Source organism: Furipterus horrens, unplaced genomic scaffold (genome assembly GCF_987537825.1).
Source record: "Furipterus horrens unplaced genomic scaffold, mFurHor1.1.pri manual_scaffold_1, whole genome shotgun sequence".
NCBI lineage: Eukaryota > Metazoa > Chordata > Mammalia > Chiroptera > Furipteridae > Furipterus > Furipterus horrens.
This window is the reverse complement of record NW_028327171.1, coordinates 92,668,471-92,684,372: the sequence shown is the minus strand read 5'-3', so window position 1 is coordinate 92,684,372 and position 15,902 is coordinate 92,668,471. Positions and strand designations below refer to the sequence as shown.

The 15,902-nt window shown below is 39.1% G+C and overlaps 1 protein-coding gene across 1 annotated transcript in view; it reads left to right on the top strand.

The window, feature by feature from the left end:
* Nucleotides 1–15,902, top strand: part of MORC1 (MORC family CW-type zinc finger 1) — a 151,935-nt gene that overhangs the window by 86,717 nt on the left and 49,316 nt on the right. Inside the window, 2 exon segments of the mRNA XM_090286818.1 lie at nt 1,336–1,441; nt 6,033–6,171. Of these exon segments, the coding sequence (XP_090142944.1) occupies nt 1,336–1,441; nt 6,033–6,171 (245 nt within the window).

Sequence of the window (15,902 nt, the reverse complement as noted above, 5' to 3'; positions counted from 1 at the left end):
TACTTAGTAATTTACTACTGAACAAATGAATGATGAATAAATAATAGACCAAAATATCAGGTTGAATAAACATGTTAGAGGGCCTGACTGCCATGAATAAGGAGTTTTTACTTGGATAAACAATGGAGAGGCATTGGACATTTATTCAACAGGAGAATGATTTCAATGAAGCATCGAGCACTTATTGTGTGTTCCTCTGGTACCTCTTCTAGCCACTAGACAAACGGTTAGAGAATTAAAGACACTCTCTACTACCTGCAAGGATTTTGCTGTCCAGTGAGGGACACAAGCAAACAAATAAAGCTTGCTATGGTGTGTAAAATGTAGATATTTATACTATGCCAAGTGAAAAACCTCCCTAACCTTGAGCCTGGGGTGATGCAAACAGGACCTGACTGGTCTGATGTGTGCAAGTACAGCCAGCATCTGACTTCCAGTGTTGTGGAGCTATATGAAACTGGGAAAATTCCTTAACTGATTGGATGAGGCCCACCCGCATTAATGAGGACAATCTGCTTTACTCAGTCTACCAATTCAAATGTTAATCTCATTCAGCACACCCTTACAAGACACACTCAGAATAATGCCTGACCAACTATATGGGCACCCCATGGCCCAGTCAAATTGACATAAAATTAACCATCACAGATAATGTCTAGCAATGTTGGCTTTTATCATTATTACCTCAGTAACCTTTCTAGGCAAGTGCTAATATTAATTTCATCTTACAGATGATGATTCTGAAACATAGTCATAATTTGCCCATGATTATAGATGTAGTAAGCGGTGGAGCTATTCAGGTTCTTCACCCCAGTGCACACTGCTTCCGTTTTAGATGAACAGAGAGTAACATTTACTTAAGAGCCATTAGTAGTGTGTCTGGAAGAAATTCAGGATTAAAGTTAAGAATAGCCTGGAGAGAATGGAATGCCTTGGTCCTAAAAGCAAGGAGGGACTGAAAGGGAGAAATGGGCAAAGAAATCAAAGAAAATGGGAAAGTCAAGTCACTGGAAGTCTTCATTTGGTTTAAGATGAGGAGGAGAGGGATTTATTACTGAAATTTTTTTGGTTGAAAGTAGCAGAAACCAATTGAAAACAACTTAAGCGATAATGATAATAATAACAACAACAACAACAATTCGTTGGTTATGTCCTAGGGTAGCCCATAAAATCCTAGACTAGTTTGCCAAGTATAATGGAATACGATCAAGGATTCACCTGTCTTTGGCTCAAAAGATACCTTATATTTTTGGTATATGTAACCTGATGTCTTACTATGATGGACTGACTTCTGATTGTGGTCTTTCTTGTGTGTGATTTTGGTGTGATTATCAGATCTTTGCCTTAAATGGAGAGTCTTGCCTCTTTCTGCTAATAATCAGGAAAAAGAACCTGTTGACATCTGGATTTGTGCTAATAATCCTAACCTCTTGGAAAACAGGTAATTTTTGATGCTTTTCTAAAATTATTTATTTTTAATTCTTAAAATGCATGTTTGAAACTGAAAAATATGAGCTACAGATACATTTTAGCTTAGTAGCTGTCGTCCCCTAGAATTCTTTCTAGCACCTTGCCGCCTGTGGAAAGAGATTTCATTTGTGTGCTTTTCCATCAAGATAAGAGAGACCTGCATGTAATGATTTGCAAACGCTGGGGTGTACAGCTGTCCTCTTTCACTGGCGGGAGACTGTGACCGTGTTTAAAAATTGTCTTTCAGTTCATTTTCACACAACATAGCGCCTTATCATGCAAGCGTTTTATCCAGAGGGTGTCTCCAGGGGACTAAACTGTTAGACCATGTGCTTTTTCTGTTTAAGTCATATATTGATTTCATTGCTTTGCACTCTTGGAGGAAGAAGTTCAGACTAAAACCGGAAAGACTGATTAAATATTGATGAGTGTGTTATTATAAGCCCTTTTAGACTTACTCTTTTTCGTTTGGGGAGGGAGAAGAGTTAATATACCTTTTTAATAAAAGTACTCCTACATTAGGCTTTGCTTTTCCATGGAGTTTTCTCCTACTCCGTTGGCCTGGTTAAGTCAATCAATATTGCTAATATGGATATTAGGGTAATAGCTCTTGTTGGGTCATTTGTATCCAGCTTGAAAAAAAAGAGCAAATAAAAAAATTTTTAAAGGAAAACATTCAGAAACTGCTATTAAAGAAAGCCCCATCCACCTAGAGTCCCTAGGTTAATCATATTTAGAAACTATGAAAAAAAGTCAAATGACAGGGCTCTTAGATTTCACGTCATCCAGGGGCTTTTCAGTTTTCCTTTCTTGGTTTGCAGCACAGCCTGTCCCCCACACCCGACCTCCGCCAGAGAACACTCGCTACAGACCCGAAATATATGAAGTAGATAAATGCAGAAGTGTCCTCGTTTGCGCCGGAGGTTGGGAATCTGGGGGACAAAGTACATATCTGTTCCCTACTCTCTGCAGAAGGCCTGAAGATTCGGGGAGCATGCTTACAGAACACTGATCTAGTCTCACATCTTCATTTTAGAGAAGTGAAAAATGAAGACAAATAGAGGCTAAGAAACCTGTTGATGAAACCACTAGCCAAGGTCTTTTGATTCCTAACCTGATGTCAGCCCTAACTTGGAACTTAAGTATCTCCCAAATAGGAACAAAGTGTTGGCTTAGGTTTGATATTAATAGTCTGACTTTTAGTGTTTTCATTGTCAGTGTAATTATTTTTAGTGTGGAAAGACCTGTGCTTGAAAATGTAAATAAAATTGATTTAAGCCCCAACCCTCAAAAAAGAGTTAATATCTAATCACTTATTATGAGCTAAGAACTTTTGATACAGTGTAGGATAGTGTTTTAGAGAGTAGCCCTGGAGCCAGACGGCCTGGGTTTGACTCCTGGCTCCATTAGCTGTGAAGCCTTGGGCAAGTGTCTAGTCTCTTTGAAACTCAGCTTCCCATTACCTAGAATGAGATGTAATAATAGTATCTTTTGCATCTTTTCTGGGTCTAGCTGAACACTTTGTAAGGTCAATTTCCTATGTCGCTGATCCCTGGGGACCCCTTGATAACAAGCCTTGAGAATTTTTGCCCGTCTCCACAGATCTAAGCATAGAACTGGGAATCTGCCCTCTACAGTTTTCCTTATCTCTAAATTGTCATTACTTACACTCTTACCCTCTTCTCCTTGAGCAGTGGTGATGCCTTCAAAGAGCATAGCTTCAAGGCTGCATTAATTCTGTCTCTTTTACACATCAAAACAGTGCCACTTGTGGTGACAGCCAAGATAAATTTAGCTACATTGGCAGAAAACTGATGGACCTTAAAAGTCTAAAATGCAAGAAGTCTTTTTGTGTTTATAATTTCTTAAGTCATTGATTCTTTATATGAACATAATTTTGACTATCTGTATTTTATATCCACTGGAAAGATCATGACAAAAATATGCTTAAAATGACAGCAAGAGATTTTGGTGAATGTAAAGAAAAAAATCCCTGATTACCAAGGCAGTTACATAAGAGTTGACATTTCTTTATGGGAGATCACTGACAGCAAGTAGATGTGGTGGTTTGCAGGGGAAGAGAAACTGATCTGATGACCTCACTCAGTCCTCTGACTCAATATGGTAGCCTGGGCTAGGCATACTTTGAGAATATACTGTGAAATAGATTATTGTTAGACAAATCCCTGAATGAATGTGTGTCATTGGATTAGGATAGAATCACATAAAGTTGGTGTGTTGAAATAATGCACAATGGAGTATAGTTTTTTATTGGGCAATATTTGATTAATAAAAGGACAGAGTAATGGGGTGAGAAGTAGAATTATCTGTATTTACAGAAAATATAGTTTATTGTCAGGAGTTAATTGGCAATTGTCAGCAGGGTTAATGCCAATGAACAGCATTTGAATAAACAATGTGTGTAACAAGAACTTGGGTAAGAAGTATAACAGCTGTCTTTTACACAACAATTACATATGTTCTCTTAGTTCATCTTTTTAATAACCCCATGAGTTTCTCTGCTTCTCAGAAGAGAAAACATTAAGGCTAAAAGAGCTCCAATAACTTGTCCAGGATGCCAGGAGCTGATACGTAAAGCCACGAATCTGAGGCAAAACATGTCCTCTTTCCGTCTTACCACACCCACTTTCTGAAGGCATCCTTTACATTTGAGAAAGCCTAATTCCAGCGTAATAATTTATGGTGACAACATACATGATTTTACAAATGGTAGTATCCGAGTTGGTGGCTCAGGCTGGGTAAAGTGGAGCCCTTTTTATCCAGCCCACCAGAGCCTCTTTCTGGTTTCCACTTTAAGCACAGAGGGAGGTCAGACATTTTTGTCGCAGTCCCCAAGAAATAGCTATGAGTACACTTCCATTACATTCATGCTATGTGTTTATCTGCATTGAAAACAGGGATCACCAGCAGAGTAAAAATGATGACAATCATTTGACTAAACCAAAAGTCTGAATTTTGAAAAGGAGGTTTAAAGAATATCTATGGCTTGAATTGTGTATTAAAATTTAATATGCTTCTAAAAATTTTTGAATACAAGGGAATGAATCACACTTTAATAACAATACTTGGGGTTTCCCTTTTCTGAATAAAAAATGATGCCACAAGGTTCTTTTATTCCATGAAGTGGAAACCTTATAGGTACCGCCCCACAGATATCTTCTCTCAGCACTGCAGGTGGCTCCATAGATAGTAGGTGTCCCCTCATTTGTTTATCTACCACCTTTCTTTGAAAATAACAACAACAAATACCATATGTAGATGGGATTTTTTTCCTGTAGTACTTGAATTTGATTATATTGTAGTTCTTCTCTGTTGGTGGGGGTCAAGAAAAATATAAGCTGCAGCTCCCCAAAACAGAGAAATTGTGGGTTTGATATGCTTCACTTTTCCTGCACTGTTTCAGATGGGAGAAGGTCCTCTCTTTATTCTCAACCTACTCCTCCCTCTCCTAGCCTAATTATCATTTATCTTGTCCCATCCCCCGTTTTTTGGTACCTACATAACAGAGAAAACCCTGTTTGATGCAGGCTTTAAGCATTGACCTTAACATTTGGACCTTAACTGCACACAGCCAGGTAAGAATCAAAGCCATGCCCAGTGGGAGCTGATCTTATCCTTACCAAGCCTTGATACCGAGGTGAACAATATAATCTCTCAATTTTTCAACAGCCTGGCTAACTCAGCTCCCAGAACGTAGCCACAAAACCAAAAGTAGGGGTGGGGGGAAAGGCCTCAAACCTTCCAATTCATATGTCTCAGAAGTCATTAGTATTTTTTGGTAGCCATGACAAGGGAAGCCCTCATTCACAGCCTGTTTGTTGTCATTTACACGCAATTCTACTTGATGATGTAATATGTGTGCTAACCCACTAGTAATTAGAAACAGTCCATCAATAAGGTTGGGAAGCAGAGTGATCACTGTAGCAGATACACTGACAACAGCAGGGAGAGAAGAATATTGCAGTAGGGGGTGTCCCTTGGGGGAGTTAATTTAGCAAAGGACTCCACTCTGTCCCCAAGGCTGTCAGTGAGCACATGATAGCACAGCAGTCACTGGTCTTCACAGTGATCCTGAGTCATCATGCAAAGGATCCATGTGTTCCAGAAGCCGAATTATTTGGTGTATTGTGGATGGACATATGGATTTCTGTCCCCAATGTTTTGGGGGAAATAATGTTTAGCAGTAATAAGATAAGCTTCAATTATCTAAAAACATTTTTGCAAAAGGTCTCATTCATGATAATGCAAGGTAAATGAAGTATTAGTAAATAATGAACAGTTTCATTCTGGCAACTATATACTACCTTTCACATTTTGGATTAAGCTCTTTCTTTTCCAGTAAGCTGTTTTTTCGTGCGAATTGGAGATTTAAGGTCATGTATTACCTAAAGTCATCAGTACAATGCTCTTCTCTTATTTTCAAATTTTGGATGTAAGATGTAAATAGTAAGTCCTTGTAGAGTGAATAATTTTTTACAGACAGTAAGTAGTTTCATATTTCCTCCTGATGTAATTATCTCTTGTACTTGTTGATTGTGAAGTTGTCATCAGAAAGAATGCTTACCTTCCATCCCCCTGGGCACCATGAACACAGTTTCACCATCAAAAAATGAGAAAGATAAACGACTTCAGGAGTCAGTCCAAAGGTATCAGGATCGACTGGCGGAACAGCAGCCGCAAGTAAGCAGTTATTAATCTTTCCAGAATCTACTCTGATGCTTGACCTGTTGTTTGCACGTGTGCAAATTGACTGATGTGGTTTACCCAGGTGAAGTGTTCAGCCTCTTTTTTCTGTCCTCCTTTGTCTCCTCCTTTTAATTTTGGATCTAAGGACTGTTCTAGAAGTAAGGATAAGTGCCCCAGGGGTCCAGACAGGGAGGAGAGTTCTTTAAAAAAAGTGTATAGGTGATACCCAAGTCCAATTACACAGCAGTGCATGTGAGGAATAGGAGAATTTATTTCCATTCTATGAATGCACATAGAGCCTCGTAGAGGTTAGTCAGTCAGCATGGTAAAGGTCACATGGTCAAGATCGGGACACCAATCTGTATACTCCAAAGGATAGACTTTTTATTTATTACTTAAGGGTAGATTTTTTCTAGACAAAGAGTTGTTCTTTTAAAAAATATATTAGCCTATTAATACAGAAACTCAGAATCATATTTAAGTAAGAAAATTCAATAAATAAAACATTACTATCAGATAATGTCAGTAACCATGACAATTGCAAGTGAAGGAAAAGGTGGCATGCAGATATAGTGTTTTAATCTCTGCTCTAATAGTCATTAGATCTCTGTTTACTTTATGGATTCAGCACCCAAATTTAACATTTTCTAATTGTACAGGATGTCAGCTTCGTCAAACAGAACTTGAAAAGGCCAGCAGCCTTTGTCCACATGTCTGACCCCTCTCTAGAGGTCAAGACATAAAATGCTCATTCAAATAGAAAACTCTTTTGGGGAGGGGGAGTTAAGACCCCCTAGTCTTAACACCTTATTGTTATGTGTATTCATGGGCTTTTAGAAGGTAACTTTTTTTTCTACCTCAGTTTCCACTCTCTTTAGTCTCCCACCTTGCTAGGGATCTGCCTGCAAATCGGCTACCGCCCAGATTCACAACTGAAAGAAACATGACCCTCCCCTTTTAGCCTGGAGTCTCAGGATTTCTTTAGGGAAAATACTGCGACCCACTTTGGGAACACATTCTCTTATGCATTCTCCATCCCCCTAAAAGCAGCTCAACTTTCTACAATTTTATAGAGCCTCTAGTCATGGGTTTGATAACAGGTCAGAAATAAAGAAAGGTATCACAGCCTGCAGTTATCTTTGTAAACAATTTGGTGAAGTCAGATCTTTCCAGTGTGGAATGTCTTAATCTGTTACTTATTTTGTTTACCACTCCTTGTAGCTCTGTAAAGGCATTCAGCACACCCTGAAATGCTTTTATCTTGGTTGGATTTTTTTTCCCTGTAAGGACCAGAGCTGACCCTTGAAAGTAATAGTGCCAATCATAAAATTTTAATTACCTTTCTGTTTGTTTAGGATTGGATGTTTTACTCATTAGTGAAGTAGAGATTTCGATGGTAGCTGATGGAATAACAGATTTGAGCCACCCATTCTGCTTGTTCTTTTTTTCTTCATAGCTAATTTTTTCGTAAAAGGTTGAGCCAGGTTTATAGAGTTTAGCAGTACTCAAATAGAAACCTACTTCCACCAGTTCAGAGGACATAGATCCCTTCCCATCCCCCTCAGCCCCTTTGTGGAAATAAGCCTAGCATCTTAATATCAAGAAATAATTAGATGCATACCACATAATTATGGTTTGCCCACCTCCCGCTCTCTCTCCTTGCTCCCCACTACCAATGGCCTCGTGTCCATTGACCAGACCTGCAGAGCTAGTATAAAAATGACCTAAATTTCCACACCCCATTTCTTACTTTCTTGTCCAGATCTAAAAAATGAATTGTTGGCTAGGTAAATCAAAGATCTTCTAGAACTTCAATTACATGGTTCTGGGTTTTTGTCACTAACAACTGGGAGGAGTATAATAATGGCAAGGTAGTATTATGATCCTAGTGTTAGAAATCAGCAGCTACAGCCTCTTCTCCACCCCTCATTTTCCCCACTGGTGTGTAGAGTGACTAAGTGTAACTTCTAGGAGCAATACCCACAGGACACCCTAGTTAGAGATTACTCATAATGAGTTAGAAAACTATTTCGATAAAAGAGGTATTCCAACGATTGGATCTGTTCCTCTAGGCAAAAATGAAGGAGCTAAGTCCAGAGCTGTCATTTCAACAGATGGTACCTTACATAACCCTCACCACATTCCAGCCAGTTGCAACAGTTATGGCAGCTGAGGGAAGTGATGTTCAAAGAAGTTAAATAACTTGAATCAAGTCACACATCTTTAAATTGTGAAGTTGGAATTTGTTGCATTTTTGCCTCGTTCTAGCACTGACCTCATAATATCACAGGATAAATACAAAAAGGACCTGAGAACATTTAATAAAGGAAACAAACTGATGTATTGCAAATTGTATTTGTTTCGTGGGAAAATGTAAGTTTTCCATAATAAACCTCATAGGAGAGCTCAAATTCAATAATTGATAAGCTGTGTCAGCAAGCCAAGACTCTCTTTATAAGCTGTGCTTCTGAAACAGTCCATTCCACTTTCCCCTTTCTGAGTAAACGAATGAGTAATCTGTTTCAAACTGCGAGGTTGCAGCTCATTCCTTAGTACCTGCTGTTTTCTATACTGAGTGACAAGTGCCACCTGCTGGCCAAACAATGAAGCATTTCCATTTTCACTGCGGCTCTTGAATTACTCAGCTACTAATTGGCATATTATCATAATTGTTTTTTGGTTTTTCAGTAAACCCAGACAACAATTTAAAACCATAAAGTAGAGTTATAAAATCAATTTTGCTGGAGTTCATTTCCAGTCCTCAATACCTCCTCTTTCTTAGCTGTAGCTCACAATTTAGATTCTCTTCTACTTTCTATTGTATGACAAAGACAGATGTGTCATGATCATACACAAGAAACATAGGTTGAGATACATTCCATTCAGGGATTTTTTGTTGTTGTTGGTGGTGGTGGTGTGTTTTTTTTTTTTTGTTGTTGTTGTTGTCCTTGTTTTGGTATCACTTTAAATCCACTTGATGCTCTCATTCTAAAGACAGACAATAACTTGATTCCGCGAATGAAGCCCACTCTACATTTACCCATTTGTACTTATGTAATATTAATGGGTAGTATGTTTATATGATCAATATGTTTGTGCAAATGGGTGATATTACTTATACACTCTCTGGGACTTTCTGGGTTAATCTTTTCTGATCAGTTAATTTCTCTTCTTACAGTAAATCCACGCTCTCTCTTACCTGACCCTGGTTACCTTTCTGGCATAGTTTCTTCCCCCCTGCAGGGCTCTCCCACAAAGCTGCTCCTGCGCCTCACGTGCGCTCGCCGCTTCCGTGCTGCCCTGAGGGCCTACCTTCCTGCTGGCTTGTCTGAAGTGGCATCTCTCCTCCTCTCATTCTTCAAGGTCGGAAACAAATGTCATTCCTCTGGGAAGTCTTCTCTCATTTCCTTTGTCCTAGATGCATGTCTTTCTTTGAGCATATTTTACTTGCTACCTAGTATTGTAGTTACTTTTGTATTCAGTGTCTCCTATATTAGACTAAGTTTTTTGGAAAAAGGGACCATTTTTATTTATCTTTGAATTCCCAATAGGCCTGGATTTTTTATGTAATACCTGTTTACCAAACAAGGCCGAAGGATCAAAGGCATTTGACTTATGCAGAATTCTTTTTTTAAGTATATTTTATTGGTTATTCTGTGACAGTTTTCCCAATTTTCCCTTTTTGCCTCCCTCCGCCGGTACCCACTTCCCTCCAGCCATCCCCCTCTATTATTTTATGTCCATGGGTCATGCATGTAAGTTCTTTGGCTTCATCATTTCCTATACTATTCTTAACACACCCCTGTCTATTTTGTTCCTACCAATTATGCTTCTTAATCCCTGCATCTTTTTCCCATTTTCTGCATTCCTCCTCCTAGCTGATAACCCTCCACATGATCCCCATACCTATAATTCTGTCCTGTTCTGGTTGTTTACTTAGTTTGTTTTAGTTTTTGTTTTTTTAAATTCAGTTGTTGATAGCTGTGAGTCTGCTGTCATTTTAATATTCATAGATTTGATCTTCCTTTTCTTAAATAAGTCCCTTTGACATTTCATATAATAAAGGCTTGGTGGTGATGAACCCCATTAGCTTTACCTTGTCTGCCCTTCCATTCTAAATGATAGCTTTGCTGGATAGAGTAATCTTGGTTGTAGGTCCTTGCTTCTCATCACTTGAATACTTCTTGCCTGCAAGGTTTCTTTTGAGAAATTAGCTAACAGTCTTATGGGAACTCCTTTGTAGGTAACTTTGCCTTTTTCTTGCTGCTTTTTAGATTTTCTCTTTACTTTAACCTTCGGCATTTTAATTATGATGTGTCTTGGTGTGGTCCTCTTTGGGGCCAACTTGTTTGGGACTCTGTGTGCTTCCTGGACTTGTATGTCTATTTCCTTTGCCAAATCAGGGAAGTTTTCTTTCATTATTTTTCACATAAGTTTTCAATTTCTTGCTCTTTCTCTTCTCCTTCTGGCATCTCTATGATTTGGATGTTGGCACATTTAAAGTTGTCCCAGATGTTCCTAAACCTCTCCTTGTTTGTTTGTTTTTCTTTTTCAATTCTTACTTCTTTCTGTTCTGGTTGAATGTTTCTTTCTTTCTTTTGTTCCAAATCGTTGACTTGAATCCTGGCTTCCTTCCCATCACTTTTGGTTCTCTATATATTTTCCTTTATTTCATTTTGTATAACTTCTTCCTTTATTTTGTGGCCACACTCAGTCATTTCTATGAGCATCCTGATCACCAGTGTTTTGAACTCTGCATCGGATAGGTTGGCTTTCTCCATTTTGTTTAGTTCTTTTTCTGGGGTTTTGTTCTGTTCTTTTATTTGAGCCGTATTTCTTCACCTCCTCAATTTGGCAGCCTCTCTGTTTATTTTTGTGTATTGAATAGAGCTGCTTTCACTCTGTGTCTTGGTAATGTGATCTAATCTTGTAGGTGTCCTGTAAAGTTCAGTGGCACAGCCTCCCTTATCACCCAAGATGGGTACTTGGGGTACATCCTTCACGTGGACTGAGTATACCCTCCTCTTGTAGTTGAGTCTTGATTGCTGTTGACAGGTCAATGAGAGGGATTTACACAGGTCAGTCAGCTGCAACGACTGGCTATGACCACTGACCACCAACCTCCCCCTTCCGTGGAGGATTAGCTGTGCAGGGGCAGGATGGGGGTGCTCCAACGTGGTCTGTAGCTGTTCACTGGGTGCTCTGGCCCTGGGGCTTTCCAGGTGGTGAAGGCCAAGGTCAGTCCCCACCTGCGTTTTGCCCTGGGCATCCTGACTGAGCTATAAAGCAATCTGAAATGGCTGCTACTTGTGCTGGGCTTGGAGATTCCCAGGTGAAGCCAAACTGTGAGTCTAGGCTGGTTGCTGTTGGTTCTGGGCCTGGGAGCTCACTGACATCAGCTGTTGTTTGTTTGATACAATTTAGGAAGTTGTGAAGCATGAGCCAAGACCAGTCATTCATTTGGAAAACAGCTTGGGTGGGCCTGTAAGTTGGGTGTGATGGAGTCTCTGTGGATCTCCAAGGCAGTTCAAAGAATGTTAGCCAGGTTGTTGGAGTCTCGGATATGGCACCAGCTTGCTAGCTCTGTGGCTCTGTGGGGGGAATGTTTAGAAAAGGCACAATGGCCTCTGCTGGCCTTGATGCCAGACACTCCAGTTTCTCCTTGTATACCACTAGTCCCTTCAAGCTGCTATCACAGTGCTGGAGCTCAGAGGGGTGAGTCTGAGTAGGTGAGCCCATGTGTGCGTTCTTTAAGAGGAACTTCTTGGGGCTCCAGCAGTTTCTTCCACTGACTCAATCCTTGCTGGATTTTGGAGCCAGAAGGTGTGGGAACTTATCTTCTTGGCACTGGAACCCTGGGCTGGGTATTCTGGTGTGGGGCTGGGACTCCTCACTCCTGAGATAAATCTCCCTAATTTTTATCCACCACACGTGGATGTGACCAACCTGTTCTGCATCTGCAGCCCTCCTACCCATCTCAATGGATGTGGTTTCTTTAATTCTGTAGTTGTCAGACTTCCATTCAACTCAATTTCTGATGTTTCTGGCCACTGGTTGTTCTGTTTTGTTGTAATTTTGATGTGGTTGTGCAAAGAGGCAAGCCAAGTCTGCTTATGCCACCATCTTGACTGAATCTCTGACTTATGAGAATTCTTTACAAATAAATATAAAAATAAATATTTTTCATTTGATTAGATTTATTGACTCTACATAGGTTACACTTAAAACCTTTGCATATATTATTGGAAACAAAAATTTTCTTACATTTGATCAAAATAAAGTGTTGCATTTGGATGATAGTATGGAGACTGTATTTGGATTTTATTGTCCTGTTCCTACTCTTTACAACAAATGAATAACCTGTGTAAAATTCCATGCCTATTGTAAAAGAACTCCAGCAATAGCATTCTATTCTTCTGTAGTTCTCACGTGGACACAAAAAAATGAGAGTTTAATCTGATTAAGTCCCACATTGGTTGTTTTAACAGTAAACGTAGAGCAGAAAAGACATGTTGAACCTTCTGCTGTGTTTTCCTATTGAAATGGCATATCTGAATACAGCTCTGTAATGAAGAATGTGAACACATTTCCCCATTCACAGTTTAATCTTTTTAATGTGTCATTTTTGTGTAGGATGCTGAGATTTCAAATCTGTATAACTACAGAGACAGATGTCTTAGAAAATATATTTATTCATCAAGAGTACTTTTCAGCCTCCTAACGTAAACTGCCATAATCTAAAATTTATGACACCTAAAGACCTTTGTCTAACAAGAGGCTATTATACTCACTATAGCTGAAATATTTTACTTTATTACTCTTGCTACAAGGATCTCATTTCTCTATGGTGATGCATTGCTTTTCCAAAAGGGATAATGCGTAATATATTCACACTCTGGGCCCTCTGCTCACAGAATAGCAAATGAGACATTAAACGAATTGCTCATAACAAGCTAGTTTAGAAGTTTCTTGAAGGCGAGCATCATGTGTTCTTTTTTTCCTGTACCTCCCACCATCACTCCTGTCTCACTTTGGGGCACATTAGGTGTTTAATAAAAGCTCTTCAACTTCCAAATCATTTTTTTATTCTTTCTTGAGGAATTGATGTCACATTACCTGACAAACAGCGTCTGTAGTTTACTAAACAAGCCGGGGCAGCACCAGCAGTAAGAGGGACATCAGAACGGTCTGGCTTCGGGGCATTGTGCTGTGGTGAGACCAGAATAGGCTTTGCCGCTGGCTTCATCACGCAGCCTATTCTGCCCGTTGTTGTTTGCTCCTGGATTTCACACAAGTGACCAACTGCTGCCACTGAGGGCCCATGTGAGTCCAGAGGGAGCTCATTCATACTCCAAGAGGGATAGAAGTAGCTTTGACAGTGGCAAGCAGTCTTGCCACATATCAGTCAGCCATTTCTATTCTATCCACGGAGATGGAGAAATAAGTAGAGATTCAGGTGTATTGCCTGAAATTATATTTAATGGAGGGAATACTAATTTGGGTTTCAAAGGAAATATGCCTATTTTATCTCTGCCCTACAAAAATTCCTTAAGCATCTGAACTGTATGTACTACCAATTCTCAATTAGTATGTATGCTAATTGGGGACCGTCAGAGCCTGCTTGGTATCAAGGCCGCACCTAAGGACCTATTTCCTGAGTCTTCTCAGGCTCTGGTACAAGTGTTTGACTTTCTTCTAAGGCAGGATGTTCACTGGTCCCTTCTAAGGAAACCCTGGGCCTCTGAGCCTGTATCTCTGAGCGCCAGCACTCCTGAGTCCTCCCCTCTGCTTCTCATCTTGTTAGACCTAATCTCCCCTCTTACTCAGGACCCAGATTGTTCTGATTTTGAATTCCAAGTGTGGGGTTGTCCCTTGGCACACCTGGGTTCAAATCCAGTCCTAGAGAACTAACTGGTGATTGTCTATGACCTTTGCCTCACAATGGTCTGGCATCATCCTCCCCTTATTCAGAGATTCCTCAATTGTGTGCTTACTCTCTGAATTCTAGTTTCTTTCTGTCACCTGGTATTTGACCCCTTTTATCCTCTTTGTCCAACCCTCCCTTCTGGTTACCACCATTCTATTGTCTATATCTATAAGTTTGGTTCTTCGTTGTGTTTTGTTTTATATGCTTCATATGTTTTATATGAGTGAAATCATACAGTTCTTGTCTTTTTCTGTCTGACTTATTTCATCTAGCATATCTCAAGATCTATCCACATTGTTGCAAATGGCAATATTTGATCATTTTTATAGCTGAGTAGTATTCCATTGTATATGTACCTCATCTTCTTTATCCATTCATTCACTGAAGAACAGCTTGTGTTGTTTCCACATCTTGGCTGTTGTAAATAACGCTGCAAGGAACACAGAGGTACATATATATAGCAACCCATTTTTAATCAATTGTTTGTTTTTTTTATTGTTGAGTTTTATTAGTTTTTTGTGAACTTTGTATAACATTTTGGTCTTTTACCAAATGCTTCTTTTGCAGACATTTTCTCCCAGTCTGTGGCTTGTCTTTTCTTTGTCTTGGTCCATCGTTTTTTATAACTTAAAGGCCATTTCTTACATAAGCAAGATAAAGTTCACAGAGTAAGCCAGGTGGGTTGAGGATTCAATGAACAATAAAGAAATGGGAGCCATGAGTAATAACTACTTTAGGAAATTTTTACTGAAGGGGCAGAAAAGATAGGGTTGAAGCTAGGAGGGTAGTTAAGGTTGAGGTATATTTGTGGTTGGGTGAAATTTGGCAATGCTTCTGGACTAGGAAAAAGGAGCCAGTGGAATTGGAGAAAGTTCACAGCAGAGATGAGGCTGAATTGGTGCAGAAAAATTCCAGCAAAGACAGAAAGGAAGGATTACAAGGACTCAGGTAGAGGGTTTAAATTAGTATAAAATGATGGGCTTTTTTTTTCCCTCTGAGATTGTGGAAGAGAAGTTAAAATGAAGGAAGAACACATTTTTGAAGACAGAAATCAGGAAAACTTTTCACGTTTTCAAAAAGAGAATAAAACTGGAAGCTACATGTTTGAAACAGTACACTGCATGGTAGGGAAAATTGTCCCAGAACAGTCAACAATAAGGCATATTCTTGTAAAGTTACTTAGCTGTAAAGAAAAAGATAGGCACCTTTGGTGAATAGGCATAAAGATCAAATCACTTATAGGGAGAAAAAATTAGATTGACTTCAAATTCTCTACAAAAATGGCAGCTCCAGGTGGTAGTGAAGCAAACTATAAGATCCTCAAGTAAAGGAGTGTAAATCCAGAATTTTATATTCACCAAACCATTGTAAAATAAAACACAGCAAATAAATAGTTTTAAAAATAGGGAATAAACCCTCAGGAAACATTGTTCTCATCATCCCTTTTTAGGAAACAACTAGAGGTCAAACTTGAACCAGCCAAGAAATACCTGAAAATTCTACAACAAAGAACTGGAAATAAGCATTTACTATATTTAACTATAGAAATAAGACTAAAACATATGTATCATTAGGTACCAAACTGAGTGTAAATGTCCTAGAAATGTAGTAATAATTCAGGTAACACAAACAGGAGGTCAAGAATGAAAGGTGAAAGGTAAGTTGTTTGCCTCATCTGTTCTAGGAAATTAAGATATATTATTTAAGTAGTTTAAGCATACTTTTTGGTACTACTATAAACACTAACAAATATAATATTAATATATATTAGAGAGTGGAAGAAAAGAGGGAAAAGAAA